General features: G+C 50.8%; 1 protein-coding gene across 1 annotated transcript in view; it reads left to right on the top strand.

Moving 5' to 3' along the window:
• Positions 1-23,109, top strand: part of LOC132582619 (ATP-binding cassette sub-family C member 12-like) — a 117,766-nt gene that overhangs the window by 60,843 nt on the left and 33,814 nt on the right. Inside the window, exons 16-21 of the mRNA XM_060254279.1 lie at positions 3,620-3,754; positions 11,343-11,448; positions 11,541-11,606; positions 14,632-14,634; positions 16,420-16,509; positions 20,661-20,764. Coding sequence (XP_060110262.1) covers positions 3,620-3,754; positions 11,343-11,448; positions 11,541-11,606; positions 14,632-14,634; positions 16,420-16,509; positions 20,661-20,764 — 504 coding nt within the window. The remainder of the gene's footprint in view (positions 1-3,619; positions 3,755-11,342; positions 11,449-11,540; positions 11,607-14,631; positions 14,635-16,419; positions 16,510-20,660; positions 20,765-23,109) is intronic.

Here is a 23,109-nt window from a genome sequence, read left to right as displayed (position 1 = left end):
GCTTTGTGGGCAGAGCTTGGGAAGGGCGGGGTTCGAGGAGGGGAGGGGCCTCAGCAGGGCACAATGCCATAGATTCTTCCAGTTATACTGCTCAAATGAAAAAAAAGGGGGGGGGGGACACGGTAGAGAAAAGCCTGAAAAATAACTGCAAAGAAACTGTAGAGCAAAGTAGGAGTCAAGTGCATCTTTAAGACCAACAAAGTTTTATTTAGAACGTAAGCTTTCGTGTGCTCCAAGCACACGAAAGCTTACGTTCTAAATAAAACTTTGTTGGTCCCAAAGGTGCACGTGGCTCCTACTTTGTTCTACTGCTTCAGACTGCCCACTTGGATCTGTCCACAAAGAAACTGTGCAATATTGCTACAAAATCATGCGGATAATATTTATACAATATCAACAACACGGAACAAATCAATAGCAAGTGTCAAAAGTCCAAAAGGTTCAGTTATAAACAACGTCCTTAAAATGTGGCAGAACTCCTCTGGGTATTTTGCTGGTAATATTCTCAAATAGGTATAATCTGATGTATAGAAGCCTCCTGAGAAATGCAACGCGATTTCCAGATGTCTTGGCGCGTTTCAGAGTGCAGCCCTTCGTCAGGCAGTCTTATTCCACCTAAGGATAATTCTATTAGTCTAGTTATTAAGAAGAAGAAGAAGATATTGGATTTATATCCTGCCCTCCACTCCGAAGAGTCTCAGAGTGGCTCACAATCTCCTTTACCTTCCTCCCTCACAACAGACACCCTGTGGGGTGGGTGGGGCTGGAGAGGGCTCTCACAGCAGTTGCCCTTTCAAGGACAACCTCTGCCAGAGCTATGGCTGACCCAAGGCCATTCCAGCAGGTGCAAGTGGAGAAGTGGGGAATCAAATCCGGTTCTCCCAGATAAGAGTCCACACATTTAACCACTACACCAAACTGGCTTCACACTCATACAAGAGAATTTTCCGTTTCGGGGTCCCGATTAATACGTTCTCCCAGCCATGCAGCTTCACAAAATTCAAGCTTGGGTAGCCACATTTCAAGGACATTGTTTATAACTGAGCCTTTTGGACGTTTGATACTTGTTATGAATTTGTTATGTGTTGTTGATATTGTATAAATATTATCAAAGATTTCAAGTTTTCACGGCTGGCATCATCATTAGGGTTTGTAGAATCTTTCGGGCTCAAGTGCCATGTTCTACTGGAGAAAGTTTTACTTTCTCCAGTAAAACACGGCACTTGAGCCCGAAAGATTCTACAAACCCTAATGTATAAATATTATTTGCATGATTTTATAGCTGTATTGAACACAGTTTCTTTGTAGTTATTTTTCATAGATCCCACCAGGGCTTTTTTTGTAGCAGGAACTCCTTTGCATATTAAGCACGCACCAAGATCCACTCCCAGAAATCCAAGAATTTTCCAACTCCGAGCTCCCTTTCTGCATTTGAAACATGTGATTTTTAAGAGGGGGGGGGGGAGTCTGATGCTGCAAATTCTGCTTTCAGAGCTCAATTTCTTTTCACAGCAAGAGGAGATTCATTTCTCCTCACAACAATCTTCCCGCTGTTGCATTTGGGTTTTTCTGAGCGGTTCTTTCCTTGCCTTTTCTTTTTGCAATTGTGTGATTTTTTTTCCCCCCTCGAGCAAGAAATATAACAGCACTCTGCCAGCAGGTGGCGGAAGAGCCACAGCTCAAGCTGTCAGGGAACTCAGGTGGTCAGATTCAAACACCTAAACCAGAAAAGCAGGGGAAGGGAGCTGAGAGTCGCATTGTCTGGCATTAGAGAGAGTGTTTGCTATGCAAGTCAAAGTAAGGTTGCCAATCTCCGGGTGGTGGCTGGAGTTCAACACAGAATTACAACTGGTCTCCAGGTTACAGAGGAACAATGGGGTTGCCAATCCCCAGTGGGGGGCAGGGGATCCCCTGGTTTGAAGGCCCTCCCCTCACTTCAAGGTTTGCATAAAGCGGCGGGGGGGGGGGTGTCCATTGGGCACTCCATTATACTCTATGGAGACCAGTCCCCATAGAGTATAATGGAGAATTGATCTTTGGGCATCTGGGGCTTTGGGGGGGGGCGTTTTCTGAGGTAGAAGCCTCTCCTCAAAAATTTCCCCAAGTTTTAAAAACACTGGACCAGGGGGTCCGATTCTATGCGCCCCTGAAGAAGGTACCCCTATCCTCCATTATTTCAAATGGAGAGAAGGCATTTAAATGGAGTGCGTTTCCTTTAAATGTGATGGCCAAAACTCCCTTTGGAGTTAAATCCTGCTTGTCACAACCTTGCTCCAGGCTCCACCTCCAAAGTCTCCTGGCTCCACCCCCTAAGTCCCCAGATATTTCCTGAGTCAGACCCAGCAACTCTAGGAAATGTTCTCTTTGCTAGGTGAACTCTATGGCATTTTAACCTGCTGAGGCCCCTCCCCTCCCCAGACCCCACCTCTCCCAAGCTCCACCCCCCAAATTTCCAAGTATTTCCCAACCCAGAGCAGGCAACCTTAATCCGCAGGCTCTGCTGCTGAGTTAACAATGCCTCCCAAGATTTCTGCCAGCTCTGATGTTTGGCCTGGTCTGGGAAACCATCAAGATGGAACACAGATCATCTGATGCTTTCATGCCCATCGATACTCACAATGGCATTGCATTAGTTGCCATAATATAGAGGGAGGGATTCACTAGAAGTTGCATGTGACCTTGCATAAGTGGAACTGTTTTAAGTCTGTTTATCCAGCATCACTGGATCCGGATTGTCAGGTGACCTCCTACTGGTAGCTCTCTTCCCCACTGCTGTTCAGTTGGCCAGCAGGGAGAAAAATGGGTGTGAAATCACACTATCACCAGGATGTAGTGGTGTCATCTCCACTCCTGGTGTGACCCGGAAGTCACGTCAATATGTTGAGCAATGCTCTAGCATTTGCCCAAATACTCGTGTGTGGCCTCTACACAGTGACATTGCTTCTGGGTTGCACCAGAAGTGATGTCGCGATGACATCACCAGAGAGGGGAACCTTGCGCTAACAAGTTTCCTGCTGGTTACAGGCCAGCAACTTTAGATGCAAGCCATCGATTTTGACATGGCCTTTATTGTCGTTGTTTCAGGAACTCCTTTGCATATTAGGCCATGCCCCCTGATGTAGCCAATCCTCCTGGAGCTTACAGTTGGCTCTGTACTAAGAGCCCTGTAAGCTCTTGGAGGATGGGCTGCCTCGGGGGGCATGGTCTAATATGCAAAGGAGTTCCTGCTACAAAAAAAAAAGCCGTGCATGTTACACAATCTCGAGTGCTCTTGTTTACCGGCTGAATATATTTCCAAATACGTCTGGGCTTGAGTGGAAGCAGATATTCATATGCTAAGCTGCCCTTGATTTGAACGCGCAGCTTCACTGTCAGGCCTTGCCTTGTGCAAAGACGTCTTCACTGGCAGAGATGGTGTTCACTCCTTGAGAAAAAGACATCAGAGCATTTGGCTGCATCAGGACTGTGTGGCCTAATATGCAAAGGAGTCCCTGCTACAAAAAAAGCCCTAGATTTTGAACGTTCTGGGCGAACGGATCTTTGTTTTCCATGCTGATTTTATTTTATTTCTTTTCCCTTCTTAAAAAAAAATCAAAAACAAAACGAAAACAAATTTTAGTATCTAGAGTTCTGTGATGAAATCGTATTGCTAGAAGACGGAGAAATACGTGAAAGCGGAACCCACACAAAGCTGATGGAAGCGAAAGGGCGCTACGCTCACCTCATCCAGAATCTGCACCTAGAGGAAACCACAGTAGGTTTGGCACTTCGCATATTCTTACAGGAGGGCAATATTTTAGCTTGTGGGCTTTCTAGAGGAAGAAGAAGAAGATATTGGATTTATATCCCGCCCTCCACTCCGAAGAGTGGCTCCCAATCTTCTTTATCTTCCTCCCTCACAACAGACACCCTGTGAGGTGGGTGGGGCTGAGAGGGCTCTCCCAGCAGCTGCCCTTTCAAGGACAACCTCTGTCAGAGCTATGGCTGACCCAAGGCCATGCTAGCAGGTGCAAGTGGAGGAGTGGGGAATCAAACCCGGTTCTCCCAGATAAGAGTCCGCACACTTTGCCCCCCCAGTCGAAAGAAGAGACAGACACGAGTGTTGGGTTATAACCGGGCCGCTTTATTAAATCAATTAACCTGTAAACTCGGCAGGGATAAGGCCTGACAGAACAAGCCCTGGGGTCACCCCTTGACCCCGCCTTGTCCTAAGGGCGAGCACCCCTGCCCCCAGCACAAACCCGCCGTAATTCGGGTTGTAACTGAGCGGCCAGGCCTCCAGTCATTCATCACCTGGGCCAGCATCGATCCCCATGGAAAGATCCGCCCAGGTGAGGCTACCCGTGATCTGCATTTCCCGCACTGAGCCGTTTAGCCCATCTGCGGTTCATACAGACCACCAGCACCACTGGTGCTAGGCCATAGGGTCTCCCCTGCAAAATCCTGTGGCCAAAACATCCCCCAGCCAGCGACCTAAAACTGCATAAAGAACTCCAGGACCTAACACTATAAGGCAGTACAAGGTAGGCGAAAAACAACTCCACATGGGCCAATTATGTGAAGAAGAAAAAATTCCTACCTGGCCCCCCAAAAGGGGCGACCGGTCGAAACCTGTACTGCCTAGGGCGGGTGGGCGGGCAGAGAGCCAGCGAAGACGACAAGCACTCTGGGCGGAGCCAGGGCTTATAAAGCCCTGACCACGCCCACCCCCTATAGGACAGCTCAAGAAGCCAAGCTGTTCCTCACTTCTTCCGCGGGGGCAAAGACGGCCCCCAGCTTAATCGCGGGCGAAGCCGGCGCAGCTGGGAAGGTGCCGAGCCTTGCCCCCCCAGTCGAAAGAAGAGACAGACACGAGTGTTGGGTTATAACCGGGCCGCTTTATTAAATCAATTAACCTGTAAACTCGGCAGGGATAAGGCCTGACAGAACAAGCCCTGGGGTCACCCCTTGACCCCGCCTTGTCCTAAGGGCGAGCACCCCTGCCCCCAGCACAAACCCGCCGTAATTCGGGTTGTAACTGAGCGGCCAGGCCTCCAGCCATTCATCACCTGGGCCAGCATCGATCCCCATGGAAAGATCCGCCCAGGTGAGGCTACCCGTGATCTGCATTTCCCGCACTGAGCCGTTTAGCCCATCTGCGGTTCATACAGACCACCAGCACCACTGGTGCTAGGCCATAGGGTCTCCCCTGCAAAATCCTGTGGCCAAAACATCCCCCAGCCACCGCCAGTGCCAAGCCTCTGCTTAGGCATTAGCGCCCCACCGGACGGCCCAGAGCCGACCGCAAACACTGCCGAATTTCCTCCAAAAAGGCCCGGTTGCCCAACTCCGACAGGTGGACACCATCCGGCCTATACAGGTCGGCTTGATCTACCCGTATGGCCGGATGAGGCAAAAACAAACCCAAGCCACCCTCCATGGCTACCTGAAGAGCCCTATTAACCTTGCGCCTCGCGCGCTCCACCCCCCCAGGTGAAAGGGCATACCTCCACACCCTGCGTGGCAGAATAGCTGACCACACTAAAAGCACCCCCGGCCATCTCCATCTAATCTCATGGAGATCAGCCAGGGCCTGCTGCGAGAGAGCCTTCCCTCGCAACAGCCCCAGGTCGTTCCCGCCCAAATGAACGACAAGTATGTGTGGAGGCCTGCCAGCCCTTTCCCTGAACAATAGGGGCATAATTCCGGGCCAACGCAGGCCCCGCCGTCCCAGCCACTCCACGACGGCCCAAGCACTGAGCCCAAGCTGGGTACCAACTGAAGACCGCCGAGCTTGATGGGCAGCCCAGAATACCATGCTGTGCCCACAGATGAGAATACGCCGTCTCTCACCCCGAGCCACAGCACCTGAAAAGACAGAATAGTGTTAAACGAATGAATCAAAACCCGAAACGCCCAAATTCAATGACCGCTAACTGGGCCACCCATGGGCACCTTTCAGGCCAACAACGGGCGCACATACGACTTAAATGCCGCCGACCGCCATCTCCCAATCCTCCGAATGGTGGTTGGCGTGTAACCCATTGAAGCAGCTGTGGAGGCTGCTCCAATGCGGAACGAATGTGTACCAAATTTGACCCCCTCCAAGCCGATGGCACTCAATGCTCGACTCGTCACAGCCCAAAACTGAAACTTGGTGAGAGGGGACCCATCCTCGTGCCTGAAAAAGGGGCCCTCCACACAGCCCCGTAGCTGAATGTAGTGTGTAACTGCCTGCACCGGACATAACTCCGGTACCTCACACCTACCAATTGTTATGATGGACCCCCGCTGCCTCTGGTCAGTCTTGGACCGCCGAAGCGTCAAAATGATCTGCCCCTGAACCAATTTGACATCCCCGGCTTGCAGCGCCCTGCGTGACGTATCGGACTTGGCTTGCAAAACTAACTCACTAATGCGCAACGCGCCAAAAAACGCCACCAATGATGCCGCGTGAAACAACGCAGCCTCAAAAGGAGAAGAACAAATAACAGGCCAGCACCCAAACAGCCCCTTCAAAACAGCTGGGGAAATGGGCTGCCGATCGTCAGAACGTGGGCCACGCTCCCTGGCCCACCCCTCCAACATCTTCCTAATGCGGAAGTCTGACGTATTATCCACAAACCCCTGGGCTTTACTCAAAAAGGCCAAAGCAGCCAGTTGGCCCCTAATAGTCCTAAGCCCCAAACCCCTTTCCTTCTGGGAAACGCTGAATTGCATAATGTGGGCCGTGGGAATCGGCCAGCAATCCGGCAAATCAGCGGCCCTCCTGAACTCCCAGAATTGGCAAGCCGCTCTATTATATGCCCTTCTGGTGCTAGGCGCTAATGCCAACTGAATGGCCCTACCGGCTTCGGCTTCCCAAGCTGCCATAGGTCCCATGGCATCCGTGCCGGCCGCGGGTCCGCTTCTGGGGCGAGCTGCCGAAAACGCTCCATCTGTTGGCGAGATAGAGCGTCCGCCACCCCATTGCAGACACCGGGTACATGCCTTGCCGTGAACAAAGTGTTCAACTGAAGGCAACGTAGCGTAAAGGCCCTCACCAGATTCATCACCACTTTGGATTTCGAGGTCAAGGAGTTGATAACATGTACAACTGCCATGTTATCACACCAGAAGAGCACAGAATGGTTGGCGAGCTGCTCACCCCATAGCCAAACTGCGACCAGGATGGGGAAAAACTCCAAAAATGTCAAGTCCCTAATGAGCTCGCTATCCAACCATTCCGCCGGCCACTGCTCTGCACACCAGTGCCCTCTGAAATAGACTCCAAACCCGGTAGACCCTGAGGCGTCAGAGGAGATCTGAAGCTCGGCTTCAATCTTCAACTCCTCCCTCCAAAAGGAAACGCCATTGAATTCATCCAGAAACCTGACCCATACCTCCAGGTCCGCCCGCATGCCGGCCGAAATGCGAACCCTATGATGGGGAGAGCGCAACTGGCACATAGCGTCACAAAGACGCCTCAAGAAGGCCCTGCCTGGTGCCACGACTTTGCAAGCAAAGTTGAGGTGACCAACCAACTGTTGCAGGTCCAACAACGAAACCTTGCGCCTAGCCATAAGTGTAGCCAACCTGACCTTGAGGTCGGCTACCTTTGCCTCTGGCAGTCGAGAAGACTGGTTGAGCGTATCCAACTCGATACCCAGAAAGGTAAGCACCTCACAGGGCCCTTCCGTCTTCTCGTGTGCCAGGGGCACCCCCAGCTCATCGGCCAGCCCCTGGAATGCACATAGCAACCTGCCACACTGCCCAGTACCCGGAGGACCCACGAAAAGGTAGTCATCAAGGTAATGCGCAGTGGCCGAACACCCAGTCCTGTCCCGCAATGCCCACTCCAAGAAGGAACTAAATCGCTCAAAGGCAGCGCATGATATAGAGCACCCCATGGGAAGGGCACGATCCATATAAAATCTGCCCTCAAAACAAAATCCCAGGAGCTCAAAATCATCAGGGTGGACTGGCAAGAGGCGAAATGCCGACTTAATGTCGCATTTTGCCATCTCCGCCCCCACCCCACAACCACGCACAACCTTGACCGCCTGGTCAAAGGAAGTGTACCTAACCGAACATAGCTCCTCTGGAATAGCGTCGTTAACCGACGCCCCTTTGGGGTAGGACAAATGGTGTATGAGCCGGTACTCCCCGGGTGCTTTCTTCGGCACCACTCCCAAAGGGGAAACCCTCAACGCCGGGACAGGTGGAGTGTCAAAAGGTCCGAGGACTCTGCCCTCCTCGCACTCCTTGCCGATCTTAGCTCGAACAATATGCTCGAGACCAGATACAGACCTGAGGTTGGACGCAAAATAAGGGGCCCTTGGCCCCTGAAATGGGATCCTAAAACCAAATGCAAACCCGTCGCTCAAATATTGCCCATCAGCCTTACGTGGGTACCTCTTCAAAAGACTATTGAGTACCCTCAGCCGAATGGGACTGGGACCCCTTACCAGGAGGCTGCTGCCCTGCACTGCCGCCAGCGGGGCGCTTGCCCCCTCCCCTAGGCTTTGCTCTGCTGCATGCGGACATAGCATGAGGCCCTTTACAGAGCGGGCACTCATGTTTGAACCTACAAGGCTTCCGGGGGCACGCTCCCTTTGAAGCGAACTCCCAACAAAGCATCCGGGTTTGAACCGGCTGGCCCGCCGCTGGGCGGGCCCCTGTATTCTGCAGCTGCTTGTGAACCAAATGTCCGCTGTCGGACCTGTCCCCCATGTTCGGCTTGGCCGGCGACATCAGCTGCAACCAAAGCTGTTGGTTGACTTGATCCCAAGGCAACCCTGGATTGACTGCCGCCCTCATTCTGAAAGCTTCGTCATATTGCAGCCATGCTGCACCTACGAAGTCCGAATAAGCCCTATACACTATATCCATGTATTGGAACAGGGCGGCGGCCCTTGTTGGCTGAGCCCGGGCGATGACACCCGCATAAATTAGAAACCCCGGCAACCAGTTCGCCCAGGTTCTATCCACCTTCCTGCGCTTAAGCTTTTCTTTCTCCTTTTCGTCAAGCTCTTCCTTGCTTTTCTTTTCGAGCTCACGATACAGGAGGCTGAACACATCAACGAACTCGCCACGCAAAATTTTGTCACGTGTGGCGCTCGTTAAGTGATCACCCAAAGGCAACGAAGTGTCGCCAAATGGGATCGCGTGGCATGGAATACTAGAATAAGGGACGGGGGGGTAAAACCACCCCCCGCCTGACCCCCTAGGCCACAAGCCTTGCCACTGTGCGTATTGCTGCCCGCCCCATGGCAAAACCCCTGACGTGGGTGGAACCATCGCAGCCGCCGGGGTGGACGGAGCCGCCTGCTGGACTAGTGCCTGCGGACCAGATCCCCTGAAACCGGCAGCCCCTAAACTGTGGCCCTGCATCGCAGGATTCTGCATTGCCCAGGCCCAGGGGGACCCCAAATCCCAGGGAACAATGGGTGCCCCAGGTTGCCCTCCGCCCGAAACCCCGCTCCCCATCACTGGAGGGAGGGGTTGCGTTTGTACTGGTCCCCATGGCCAATGTGGTGTCTGGTGCTGAAAACACTTACCAGCATCCAAAGAAGGACCAACACCATCAGGAGAGCGGGGCAAGCCGTCCCCAGCGCCGCCGCCCGTCGACTGCTCCCCAGACGGGCCCTCGCCAGGATCGTCTTCTTCATCCAAATGCAGCGAAGGATCAGGAACAGCCGCTCCGCCCTGCAACGCAGACAAACGGGCCAGCATCTCCGCTTCAAACATGGGTCGCTTTGACCGCTCTGAAGCACGGCGGCGACCCTGCCAAATCGGGGCCCCTGCAGCGACTCTCTGCTGCTCCAAGGCCTCCAGCTGCTGGATAATGGCCAACCTAACCTGATCTCCCGAAATTTGCCCCTCATTGGGGCCCGGTTGACCGCCACGGCCCCTGGGAGGGCGAGCGGGCTGCTTGCCCTTAGCCTTCCCCACACCCTTTCTAGGTGTCATGATACCCCACTAATACAGCAAACACCCCGACTCAAACAAGAATGGGCTGAAAACTAATTAGTAGCCCCCCCAAAATCGAATACAGCACTGCAAATGCACAGCAATGACGGCCCAGCACTGAGCGGTCAGCCCGGGTGCTATTCTCCTTCACTTCTCTCTTTTTTTTTTTTTTTTTTTTAAATAATAAAATGGCCGCCAGAGACGGACTCAGCCGGGCCCTAAAATGGCCGCCCAGCAACAGTCAGTCACCCCAGCGCACGCGGCTCAGCTAAAATGGCCGCCCAGCAACAGTCAGTCACCCCAGCGCGCGCGGCTCAGCTAAAATGGCCGCCGCGCACGCTCCCTGCAGCACAACGCTCAATCCAGGCCTAACTCCCGCCCGAAATCAGCCGCCGCTCGCGCTATAAGGCCCCGAAAATAAGCCGCCGCATGCGCTGCCGGCCGCACCCGGATTGTTGAATACTAAGAGGGGGGGGGTGTGCAGGAAAAGGGGGGGGGTACCAGCAAAGATATGACCACCCCGCGCTGAGCGCTAGCCCGAAAATGGCCGCCGCGCGCGTCGCGTGCTATGCACGAGGGAATTGAGAGGCCTAAGGCACCCCAAACAAACTGCCGCCGCTCGCGCCGCGGGCGCCCCAAGGCGGCCCTCGCTCACGCCGCAGCCCGACCCGGACACAATCGTCCCCAATAGTCTCCCTGCGGGCCCCGAAACCAAACCACAAAGAAAAGGCTCCTCAAAACCGCCGAACGCTCCTCAGCCGACAGAGCCGCTGCCCTTGCGTGCCGCTCCACCGACTCCGCGTCGCCTCCGCTTCCCAATGCCTCAGCCCGCACCGGCCAACGACCGTGGCTCTCCCTCAGAGAGCCAGCGAAGACGACAAGCACTCTGGGCGGAGCCAGGGCTTATAAAGCCCTGACCACGCCCACCCCCTATAGGACAGCTCAAGAAGCCAAGCTGTTCCTCACTTCTTCCGCGGGGGCAAAGACGGCCCCCAGCTTAATCGCGGGCGAAGCCGGCGCAGCTGGGAAGGTGCCGAGCCTAACCACTACACCAAACTGGCTCTCCTGTTGCCCACTGCTGGAAACATGATGCTGGATTCAGTGGATATTCAGCCTGGTCCAGCAAGACCCAGAGTCATACAGAGTCTCCTGGGTAGGTTGCCAACCTCCAGGTGGGGCCTGGAGATTCCTGGGGATTACAACTGATCTTCAGAATACAGAGATCAGTTCCCCTGGAGAGAATAGCGGATTGGGGGGGGGGCGCTCCATGGCATCATATTCCCTTCCAAGTGTCCACCTCTCCTCAAACTCCACCCCCCAAATGTCCAGGAATTTCCCTAGCCAGAGTTGGCAACTGGGATGTTTGTTACGCTCTTTGGTAAAATATGGCTTTATGTGTTTATTTATTGCAGCCTCCAAGCAGCGATTACAAATTGATTTCACATTCCGTGACCGGAAAGCCAGAGGAAGTTCAGGTTAATGCCCCGGAAACAAACGGCAAAGGAGTTGACAATCCTGGTAAATCGTGTATTACAAACATAGCCAGCATTTCCCCCCACTTTTTGTGAATAGGAAAGATTGTCTCCCTGACTCATTTCTAATCCTTGCAGTCTTTGATATGCCCGATGAAACAACGCCGGAATCCCAGAAGAACCCTGAAGACCGAAAAGACCCAGGTATGTTACCAGGGCTTTTTTTTTGTAGCAGGAACTCCTTTGCATATCAGGCCACACGCCCCATGATGTAGCCAATCCTTCTGGAGCTTCCAGTGGGCCCTGTACGAAGAGCCCTGTAAGCTCTTGGAGGATTGGCTACATCAGGGGTGTGCGGCCTAATATGCAAAGGAGTTCCTGTTACAAGAAAAAAAAAAAGCCCTGCATGTTACACAATCCCGAGCGCTCTTGTTTACCGGCTGAATATATTTCCAAATACGTCTGGGCTTGAGTGGAAGCGGATATTCATATGCTAAACTGCCCTTGATTTGAATGCGCAGCTTCACTGTCAAACCTTGCTTTGTGCAAAGATGTCTTTGCTGCCAGAGATCGTGTTCACTCCTTGAGAAAAAGACAGGAGCATTTTCTTTCTGTGAGGCAGCTTCAGGAGGGCCAGGGTAGAAGAGGGTAGTTGCATATCCAGATGCACCTTAAGAGACCAACAAGATTTTGGGGGTCTAATCTTTCAGAGAGCCAGTTTGGTGTAGTGGTTACGTGTGCAGACTTTTATCTGGGAGGACCAGGTTTGATTCCCCACTCTTCCGCTTGCAGCTGCTGGAATGGCCTTGGGTCAGCCATAGCTCTCGTAGGAGTTGTCCTTGAAAGGGCAGCTGCTGTAGGAGCTTTCTCATCTTCACCTTCCTCACAGGGTGTCTGTTGGGAGGGGGGGGGAAGGGGAAGGTAAAGGAGATTGTGAGCCACTCTGAGATTCCGAGATTCAGAGTGGAGGGCAGGATATAAATCCAATATCTTCTTCTTCTTCAAGAGTGAAGGCTCATGTATTCAGATACCTTCGTTGGTATCTGGAAGAAGAAGGAGGAGGAGTTGGGTTATACCTTGTCCTTCACTACCCTAAAGAGTCTTGGAGAGGTTTACAATCTCCTTCCCTTCCTCTCCCCACAACAGATCTACCCCTTGTGAGGTAGGAAGGGTTGAGAGAGCTCTGGGAGAACTGTGTCTGACCCAAGGTTACCCAGCTGGCTTCATGCGGAGGAGTGAGGAATCAAACCCAGTTCTCCCAGCTAAGAGTCCACGCGCATAACCAAACTGGCTCTCAACTTTGAGTCTCAAAAGCTTATATCCCAAAAAAGCTTCTTGTTCTCTAAGGTGCTGCTGGACTTGAATGTAGTTCTTAGCTCTATTTGGATGATGTATGCATCCCGGTAACAGCCGTTCCTTCAGTAGTCCTAGGGCCTGACTTTACATTCCACCATTTCCCATCTGCCCCCGAGTCAGATCTACCCCCAGCACAACCCGGAAGTGATGCAGTCACAGTCCAGCATTCTCTTAAAACTCTGAGATCCCCAGCTCCTTTGTTTACCAGGGAGCTGGATGACACTAAGAGGACAGGAAGACAACTAGAGCAATGGTAGCAGAACGCTCGAGGTAGGAGGCAGCTAAAATGGCTTCAGTGGTGAGAGCCAGGCTAGGGTTGTCAGACTGATTCCGCACTAGCCTTGTCCCGGTCTCATGCTCCTCTTCTACGCAGGGCTTCCTTCCAATTTTGCACAAGCTGCCCCGGGGCTGCAACTCACTCCGCCTCTTTCGTGCAGCAAGCAAGATCCTCTAAAAACCGGTTTCTGCTTGCCTTGAAAAAGAGGTGGAGTGAGTTACAGCCCCAGGGCAGATAGCGTGAAATTGAACGGAAGCCCTGCGGAGAAGAGGAGTGTGAGACCGGGAAAAGGCTAGTGGGGAATTGGTTTCAGTGTCTGCCCTGATCAGTTCACAAACCCCATCGCCGGGGGGAAAAACAACAAGCCATTCTCATTTTATTTCCCTCCCACGCCCTTTTTAAAATTTGCTCGGTCAGACTGAAAATGTGACTTCTTTTTGGTACCTTTCATTTCTCCATTCCCGGAACTTTCTCAAGGAAAGGGCATTGAAAAGATACTTTGGGGGCCAAAGCAAAGTTATGAACCCCGGGATGCAAAAAGAAATTGTTATTCATTTTTATACCCTGCTTTTCTCCACAACGGGGACCCCAAGTGGCCTATCACCTGGTTCTCCCCTCCTTCACTTTACTCCGACCAGGCTTCATTTTGGGCAGGAACTCAGAGGTCTGGAGCTCTGGAACTCTAAACTTTATTGTGCTCTTTCTTTCTTACAACCCACCCCCCCACACACAAAAAAACCCAGCACCACTTGCTTCTGGGCTCTGTTGTTCAAACCCCCTGTGAGAATTTTTCTGAACTCTAAGATCTGACAAACTTTCTAATATTTTTTCCCCACAAAAAAAAAATGGGGAAATAACCCAAACATATAAAGCAAAAGGTAAAGGTAGTCCCCTGTGCAAGCACCAGTCGTTTCCGACTCTGGGGTGACGTCGCATCACGATGTTTTCACAGCAGACTTTTTACGGGGTGGTTTGCCATTGCCTTCCCCAGTCATCTACACTTTCCCTTCCACAAGCTGGGTCCTCATTTTACTGACCTCAGAAGGATGGAAGGCTGAGTCAACCTTGAGTCGGCTACCTGAACCCAGCTTCTGCCGGGCTCGAACTCAGGTTGTGAGCAGAGAGCTTGGACTGCAGTACTGCAGCTTAACCACTCTGCGCCACGGGGCTCTTACATATAAAGCAGACAGATAATAATAATAATAATAATAATAATAAATTTTATTTGTACCCCGCCCTCCCCTGCCGAAGCAGGCTCAGGGCGGCTAACAGTGCGGTGACCAATGGTGCACCAAGCAATAAAACAGTTACATTATGAACAGTTACGTTATAAACATTAAAATTAAGCATTAATTAACCTTAAAACCCATTAAATCAATTAACTAAAACAAGTATAATACTATCATTGACGCTATCTGATTAGTACTGATGGCGGATTTTCTTCGTTGTTGATTTATACTTCAATCATTCATAAAAGCTAATTTAAAAAGGGTGGTCTTGCAGGCCCTGCGGAACTGAGCAAGGTTCCGCAGGGCCCGCACCTCCTCTGGGAGTTGGTTCCAGAGATGTGGGGCTGCGGCCGAGAAGGCCCGAGAGCGGGTATTCTGTAGTTTAATTTGTCTTGGCCCAGGGGTAGTCAGTCTGTTCTTTCCTATTGACCTCAGTGCTCTCTGGGGTTCATACGGGGAGAGACGGTCCTTCAGGTAGGCTGGTCCTCGGCCATATAGGGCTTTAAAGGTGATAACCAGCACTTTGTACTGGACCCGGTATACAATCGGCAACCAGTGCAGTTCGCGTAGCCCCGGCCGTACGTGCTCCCATCTTGGGAGACCGAGCAGTAGCCTGGCCGCCGCGTTCTGCACTAGCTGCAACTTCCGGGTCTGGCACAGAGGCAGCCCCATGTAGAGGGCGTTACAGTAGTCCAATCGTGAGGTGACCGTCGCATGGATCACCGTTGCTAGGTCCCGACGCTCCAGAAAAGGGGCCAACTGCTTTGCCCGCCTCAGATGGAAGAATGCTGACTTGGCAGTTGCTGTTATCTGGGCCTCCATTGATAATGAAGGCTCCAGCAAGACACCCAGACTCTTCACCTGCTGCGCCGCCTTTAGCTGCACACCATCGAAGGTCGGGAGAGATATTTCCCCCCCTGGAGCGCCGCGACCCACACAGAGAACCTCTGTCTTTGCCGGATTCAACTTCAGCCCACTCAGCCTAAGCCACGTTGCAATAGCCTGTAACGCCCGGTCCAGGTCTTCCGGGGGGGAGGCGGGCCGGCCGTCCATTAGCAGATAGAGCTGGGTGTCATCTGCATATTGATGGCAACCCAGCCCAAACCTCCGGGCAATCTGGGCAATCTTCCTCATGCCACTGTGGCCACATAGCAGAAAGTAATTTAAAAAGTATGATAGGAGTAAGGTTTGATGATGACAATTCTAATTCAAGAAGCCTTTTAAGGTAGATGCTGAGCCGATCTAATCGAGTCCACCTTCCGGTGATGTCAGGGGTGCATGGCATATGCAAATGAGCTGTGCTAATGAGCTCCAGCACCTCTTTTTCTACAAAATGACCCCTGACTGCGACTATCCTGTGAGAGAGGCTGGGAAAGAGAAAGTGACTTACCCAGGGCGCTTTTTTGTACAAAAAAACCAGCGGGAACTTATTTGCATATTAGGCCACACCCCCTGATGTCGCCATTGTTTCGCACAGGGTTTTTTTTAAAGAAAGAGCTCAGCAGGAACTCATTTGCATATGAGGCCACACACCCCTGACACCAAGCCAGCTGGAATTGTGTTCCTGCTCAAAAAAAAAAGCCCTGGACTTGCCCAAGGTAACCTGGTGGTCTTCCATGGCAGAGTGGGGTCGGGATTCTGGTTCTGGCAGGTCCTGGTCCAAAGCTCAAACCGCTCTGCTGTGCCACCTTGCAAACCCCGTCCCCATTTCAGGAGGAGCGGTGAACTTAAACAATTTTTGTGATAAGCTAACCGGTCCCTTTACCTGCCTGTCCCCCCTTGACCTTTGCATTCCACTTTACAGACGATCAGAAAGGAGAACAGGTACATCATTGAGATTCTGCATTCCGGGCGGCGGGATATCGATCGCTTTCAACCAATCAATGCCCGTCTGCCTTTTAATTCCGGTCACAGATTCCGATTCGTTCGACAGCCATTAGAAAACAAGGGGGGGGGGGACGTTTACCATATGGTTTCATCCAGAGGAGGCCGGCGGTGGGAATAGATTTTTGCCGAGGCTCCTGCGAAGCCTGGAATGTTTATTTTGGTGGATAGACTCAAGTGACATCCAATTTTACTTAAAATGCATGAGATTTGTTGGCTCCCAGATAACATTCCGGCGTGAATAAATACTCGATGTTTTTCTCCGCTGCAGCTCCCGCCAACCAGCTTGTTCAGGAGGAGCAAAAGCGAGAAGGCTCCGTGTCGTGGAAAACCTATCACACTTACATTAAGGCATCCGGAGGTACGGCCTGCGATATACTGCTTTTCTAGGAAACCAGAATGTCGTTTCTCAGAGGCGCCTGATGTTTCGGTATCCATTTTTTTTCCCTCCCGCCAAAGGAGCTCAAAACAGCTTACCCTGGCTAGCCCACATAATGCATACCCACAACAATCCCACGAAGTACATCAGGCTGAGGGAAAGCGAGAGGGGCAAGGTCACCCCGTGACCTTTGGGGCTCGGAAGAGATTTGAACCTGGGTCTCCCAAGGCTTAGGCCAGGGGTGGCCAAACTGCAGCTCTTAAAGCCCCCACCATCCCGCCAACTGGCTTGGAGAAGTAATTTCTCTCTTTAAATCACTTCTCCAAACCAAGCCAGCCAGTGGCTTGAAGAATGAACTTAAAGTAAAAGTTACTTTCTTTCCACTTCTCCCCCTCTTCCCTCCCCCATCTATTTTCCTTCCTTTCTTCTGTTTGGTGTAGTGGTTAAGTGCATGGACTTTTATCTGGGAGAACTGAGTTTGATTCCCCACTCCTCCACTTGCACCTCCTGGAATGGCCTTGAGTCAGCCATAGCTGTCGTGGGTGTTGTCCTTGGAAGGGCAGCTGCTGTAAAAAGCTCTCTCTGTCCCACCTACCTCACAGGGTGACTGTTGGGGGGGGCGGAGGTATTGTGACCGCTCTTAGACTCTGAGATCCAGAGTATAGGGCAGGATATAAATCCAATATCTTCTTCTTTTTCTCCTTCCTTCCTCCCTTCCTTCCTTCTCTCAATCAAACATCTGATGTTTATCCTTTGTGACTCTTACACTGAGCAAATTTGGCCACCCTGGCTTAAGCCAACACTCTAACCCAGGCTTGCAGCACAGCACCCACTGGCAACATGGTGCTGACTGAAGGGTTTCCTGGCATCCCTCTGCTTCTCCCCACTCCACCAATCTTTATCCCAAATCAAATAGCCATTCCTGGTTTCCCTGTACCTCATTGGACCAGGAGGTGCTTAGAACTCAGAAGACATCACCTTTGTGTATACAGAGAGTTCCTGTTCAGAAACAGCTGCGTCCACTGTAGGAGGATGGTTGGTTGGGAACCGTCATAATGGCAGCCATTTTGTGGTGGCCTTTCAAAACTCCAAAAGCCTGGAGATGGGAGAACCAAATTGGCTCTCAGGGCTCACTGAGCACATCAGTAGCCCACACTGAAACAGATTGCTATACTGTTAGAAGAACAGACTCACAATGTCTCTTGCTCAGTCCTCAGACACCATAGAGCAAGTCAGATAGCTAAGTTCATATCAGTCTCCTACCTGTCTGGTTTTGCGTTCACTCACCCTCTCTAACCAATAGAATATAAACTCAGGGAACTTCCTTCTTCCTGTTCTCCTCTTCCTCCTGCTTCTTCCTTGCATGCATCAGGAGGAACAGCATGGTGTCTCTCCTCCTGAACTGAACTAAGCAGATGGCCTACTATAATCCAAAGCCATCCAATTAGCTGGAATAGTTTAGTCACTCTTTCTCTCCACTACACTTACGTTATGTTTTCTTTGAATAAATCCACCAGTATTGGTTTCTTAACTTGAAGCAAAGACTCTGTGCAGTTTGTAGTAACCATTAGACTAGTCCAGGGGTGGCCAACGATAGCTCTCCAGATGTTTTTGCCTACAACTTCCATGCTGGCTGGGGCTGATGAGAGTTGTAGGCAAAAAACATCTGGAGAGCTGCCATTGGCCACCCCTGGACTAGGCCATGCTGCTGCATTGAAGCTTAGAAAGAGCACTTTGCCAAGTGAAGGTAAGGATGACTGCCTGACCAGTCCAGCCATCTTAAACCAGACCCACCTACCCAGAGAATCCTGGGTCGTAGTTTGGTGAAGATTCTGTCTTCACAAACCAGTTGCTTCTTCATCTGGTACTTAATTGCCCTCGATATTCTCTCTTAGAGGGCAATACCAATAAGCATGCTCAGTCCTTAATACACCATATTTTTAGACACTTGCTTTAGGGTTGCCAAGTCTGCAGCCTTCCCCAGAGGGGGACATTAGCGCACACACAAAGTGCGCGCACAACATGATGACGTCACCCAGAAGTGATGTCATCATGCCGGTGAAGTCACATCTGCTCTGGGCATTTTCAGGAAAAATCTGTGATTTTCCCAGACACTCTAGCCATTTGGGAAGGGAAAACTCTATGGTACCGATTGGTACCATATACAATAGGTACCATAGAGGTTTTCCCTCCCAAATGGCTAGAGCGTCCAAGAAAACCATAGAGTTTTCCCGAAAATGCCTAGAGCGCCCTTGAGAGACATCAACAGCATGATGATATCACTTCCGGGTGATGTCATCGCGCCAATGACATCGGAGGAGGTTTCCCCCCACTGGCCCAATGTGGGCCGGTCGGTTGGGAACCTCCCAGGTGGGGAAACCCCCGCCTGGACTGGGGGCTTAGCGGCCCTAACTTGCTTCTTCCTTTTTCCTTTTTAAATTTTGATTTTTCTGTGTACCCGTGGCATCCACTTCCCAGAAAGCAGAAACTACCTAACTTGTTTGTGTGCGGCCCTGTTTCCCTGCTCCCAGCCTTCACCACTAGACATCATGCAGAAGATAGGAGTGTTATCAGGAGCGTTATCTTTGTGTGTGCACAGACAGTGTCTTTTTATTTTATGGGGATTCATGTATTTATTAATTTTGCATTTCTGTCCTTCCCTTCCTGAAATTGGGAACACCCATGTAATTTTGTTAAATGTTTGGGTTCCCTCCAAATTTGCAGAACAATCTGTTTTTGTCAGTGTGGCCCCAGTCTGTGGATTTCAGTATCCACAGGTGAGGCCACACTTGAATATCAGATATAAGAATGGTTATTATGTCCACAGGGCCAGAGCTCTGTGCAGTAGGCTTGCCAATCCCCAGGTCCCAGTGGGGATTCTCCCGCTTTCCCAGGCTCCTTCCCGCCCCCAGTCAGCTGGCCAGTGGGAGGAAGCTCCGCCCCCACAGCTGCCATGTGCCTTTCCCCTTCAGAATGCTCAGAGAAAGTTTGCCAAGGCTTCCTTTCTGGATGGTGCGTCTGTGCCTTTAAGGCTGAATGGGGGTGGGGTGAGCAGGCAGAACAATGTGGCTGCACCCACTAGCTGTGAAAGCAGCCCAGGCCCTCCATTTATTGTACAAACTTTTCAGAGGTCACTTGCATAGTAAAGGGTAAACTTGAACCTTTGGTTTCCCTGTGTTATTGGAAGTTCAGCAACTTGTGAGTAAATTGCCCCAGCGAGACCACACGAGTAAATTGCCCCAGCGAAACCACACGAGTGGGATTGCAAAATGTTTTATTTTTGCTTCTCTTGTGTGTGTGTGTGAGAGAGAGAGATGATCTGCAGCTGCTTAGGTGAGGAAATGAAAACTGTATTCAGGGGAACTGCACTGCTGTGTTTTTATTTATTTATTTTAGGGAAAGTCTCCTGGCCCCACCCCCAAAGTCTCCCGGCCACACCCCCAAAGTCCCCAGATAGTATCTGAGTTAGACTTGGTAACCCTACAGTGTGCAGACAGAGTTAGGTACAAAGATTAAATCAAGAATATCTCTACTGCCAGTATACTCAAAGGACAAATCTACAGGTTACAAAGTCCATTTTGTTGACAGATGTGGGGTGGGAATTCTGTGCTGGAAATCCCAGCCACCCATGAGACCAAATTGGACTGGGAGATCAGCATGCATGGAGAGGGGAGTTAAACTACTTCACACACACACACAGACTCCACACACACCATTTTCTCAACCTGAAACAGTTTCCAAGGAGCTGCTAATTAGCCTGTCAGGGAAAGTTATTCAAAGTCCTCTGTACACATAGGTTTTCCCAACACGACAAACAATGGCTGCAGTCCCTATAGCCATTTCAGGTTGGGAAAATATCATGGGGAAAAGGCTTAAGTGCTTTCTCTCTGCGTGCCATGATCCCAACCCAACTTGAGCCCTCATCCACCTGGGAATAAAGTTTCAAGCCCAGAACCTCTAGAGCGGATCTGCTCATCGTCTGCTACCCAGACTTTGTAATGCATGAATCAGCCCTCTGATTCCCAAAACGCATTATGCAGCGGATGCAACCCTGAAGAGTCACACATGAGTGCAGCGGAGGAAGGGGTCCTATGCCAACAGTTATTCATTTTGGCCCGGTGTTCCATTTCTAGGTTTCATTTTATCGTTCTTCATGGTGCTGCTCTTCGCGCTGATGATAGGCTGTTCGGCATTCAGCAGCTGGTGGCTGAGTTTCTGGCTGGAGCAGGGCTCAGGGGTAAGTGTGCCACTACTCAACTGACCCTAGTTTGTGAATTCAAAACCACAAATAATCACAACTAGAACACACCCTGTTTAACAATCCATTCCTTGTTTGGACTCTTTGTGCCAACAGCAAATACCAGTATATCTAATCTGCCAGTCTATGTATCTGTCTGTCTGTCTGTCGGTCGGTCAGTCGGTCTGCCTGCCTGCCTGCCTGTCTCTCAATCCATCCATCCTCCATTATCTATCTATCTATCTATCTATCTATCTATCTATCTATCTATCTATCTATCTATCTATCTGTCTGTCTGTCTGTCTGTCATCTATCTATCTATCATCTATCTAATCTATCATCTCTCTGTCTCCAGACTTCACAACTAACTGTGTTGATGGAGCCTTGATTTATTACTGTGGTTTATCTTGACATCTGAATGCAGCCTATGCTGTTGGTTCAACAGGTTAACTTAGTTGCTTCTTCCCAACACAGTGTGAGAACATCCAACTGTTTGATTTCCCAAATTTCCCCTAGATGCACCCCATGCCGGGACAATAACAAGTGAGACATATAAAATAATCCCTTTCTGAAAGCTACCTTTCTTACCTTTTTTAAAATGTCAGTTTCTGACTCCTGCTTCAATGAACCGGAGCTAGAACTTTGACTTGAAGATTGCAGAGTTAGGGTGCCCTTCTCACCTGTAGAATGGTAGGTTTCCACATTCAAATAGAATCCTCAAGAGGTGAAATTATCACCTCTGCAGCATGAAGTGAAGAATTCTTTTGTCGTTGCAGTGATGCAGTTGTCAGTATCCCAAATAGATGTGGGGTTTGGGTTTTTTGTTTGTTGACTGGTTGGTTGGCAGTTTTAATGGCAACATCACCAGCGTGCTTGGGGCTGGCTTTTCAGTTTGGCAGGGAACTGTGAAAAATCAAAGTGGGAATAGATTTGTTTCCCTAGCCGTGCAAACAAAATCCCTCCCTCTTATTATGAAGCCAGGTGTGGGATCTGCATAGCAACAGAGGTTGTTTAGAAGCGATATTGCAACGTTTAGTCCGGATGTAGCTTGCTGTCTCTGGGGCCAAGGAGAGCTGGATTTAAGACCTCAGATTATGAGGAGCCCCTAAATACATTTCAAAAAGTACCCAAATATTAAATTGCCATTTGTTAGTAATGCTATATGGGCCTTCTTACATAGTTTAGGGCCTCAACATGTCTTAATCCAACCAAGGTGGTGGCGGGAATATGTTTTGCAAATTGGTGGCAACAAAACTGATTGCAGATAGCATTTATTGGCCAGCACCTGTGCCATCACCAAAACTCTTCCCCCAGCCTCCAGGGCAGGGGTTTTTTTTTGTAGTAGGAACTCCTTTGGATATTAGGCCACACACCCCTGATGTAGCCAATCCGCCAAGAATTTACAGGGTTCTTAGTATGGGACCTACTGTAAGCTCCAGGAGGATTGGCTACATCAGGGGGGTGCAGCCTAAAATGTGAAGGAATTCCTGCTACAAAAAAAGCCCTGCTCCACGACAATTTTGCAATGATGTGCAGAACGGTGGTAGAAAATGTTGTCAAGCCAATGGGGTTTTCAAGGCAAGAGACATTCAGAGGTGGTTTGCCATTGCCTGCCTCTGCATACAGACCCTGGACTTCCTTGGTGGTCTCTCATGCAAATACTAAGCCTCTCCTGAAGCGCACGTGGGGAAAGCGATTGGCTGAGATGGAACTTGATTCTCTGGTGTGAGTTCTCGTGAGTCAACTAAAACCCCACGAGATCTCCAGCTATCACCTGGAAGTTGGCAACCCTAGCTCGATTGGATTGCACCGCGTTCAGACTACAGGCAAAGGGTCCTGCTCCTGTATTAAAAAACTCCCTGCCAATAGAAAACCAGCCCTGTAAGACAAAGAGAGAAGGAAAAAGCACTCTCCTTGAGGAGCTGGATTTCTATTTTTAATCAAGATGGGTAGGCATTGTCTGGCTTCCGGGCGTCAGTGGTGGGGGGGGAGCGAGGGTGCTGGCTCCAGGGCATGATTTTCTCTCGAGTAGCATGCTCTGCCTCAGAAATGAGGTTGAGACGGAGGTTAGTTTTCACCTGTGTCCCTCTCCAGACCTCCCCATGCTTAAACTTCTTTCCCTCTTTCTCTGAACTTCTCGCAGGGCCCCTCCTCCTCGGCAGGTGTTTTCCCCTCAAGTTAAACCTTCCACCCTGCTCCCTCTACCCTTCCTCCATCCAATCCCTGCAGGGTGAGGGGGCGCGTTGGAGCGGCCGGTCCTCGGGAGCTACTCTCGAGGGATCCAGACGGGCGACCCGAGGAGCTGGAACTCGAGGCATGACACCTGTCGCTTCCTCCCCACCCCG

The sequence above is a fragment of the Heteronotia binoei genome, chromosome 14 (genome assembly GCF_032191835.1).
Source record: "Heteronotia binoei isolate CCM8104 ecotype False Entrance Well chromosome 14, APGP_CSIRO_Hbin_v1, whole genome shotgun sequence".
Taxonomy (NCBI): Eukaryota; Metazoa; Chordata; class Lepidosauria; order Squamata; family Gekkonidae; genus Heteronotia; species Heteronotia binoei.
The sequence above is the reverse complement of the archived record's forward strand: the minus strand, read 5'-3'. Positions and strand labels throughout refer to the sequence as shown.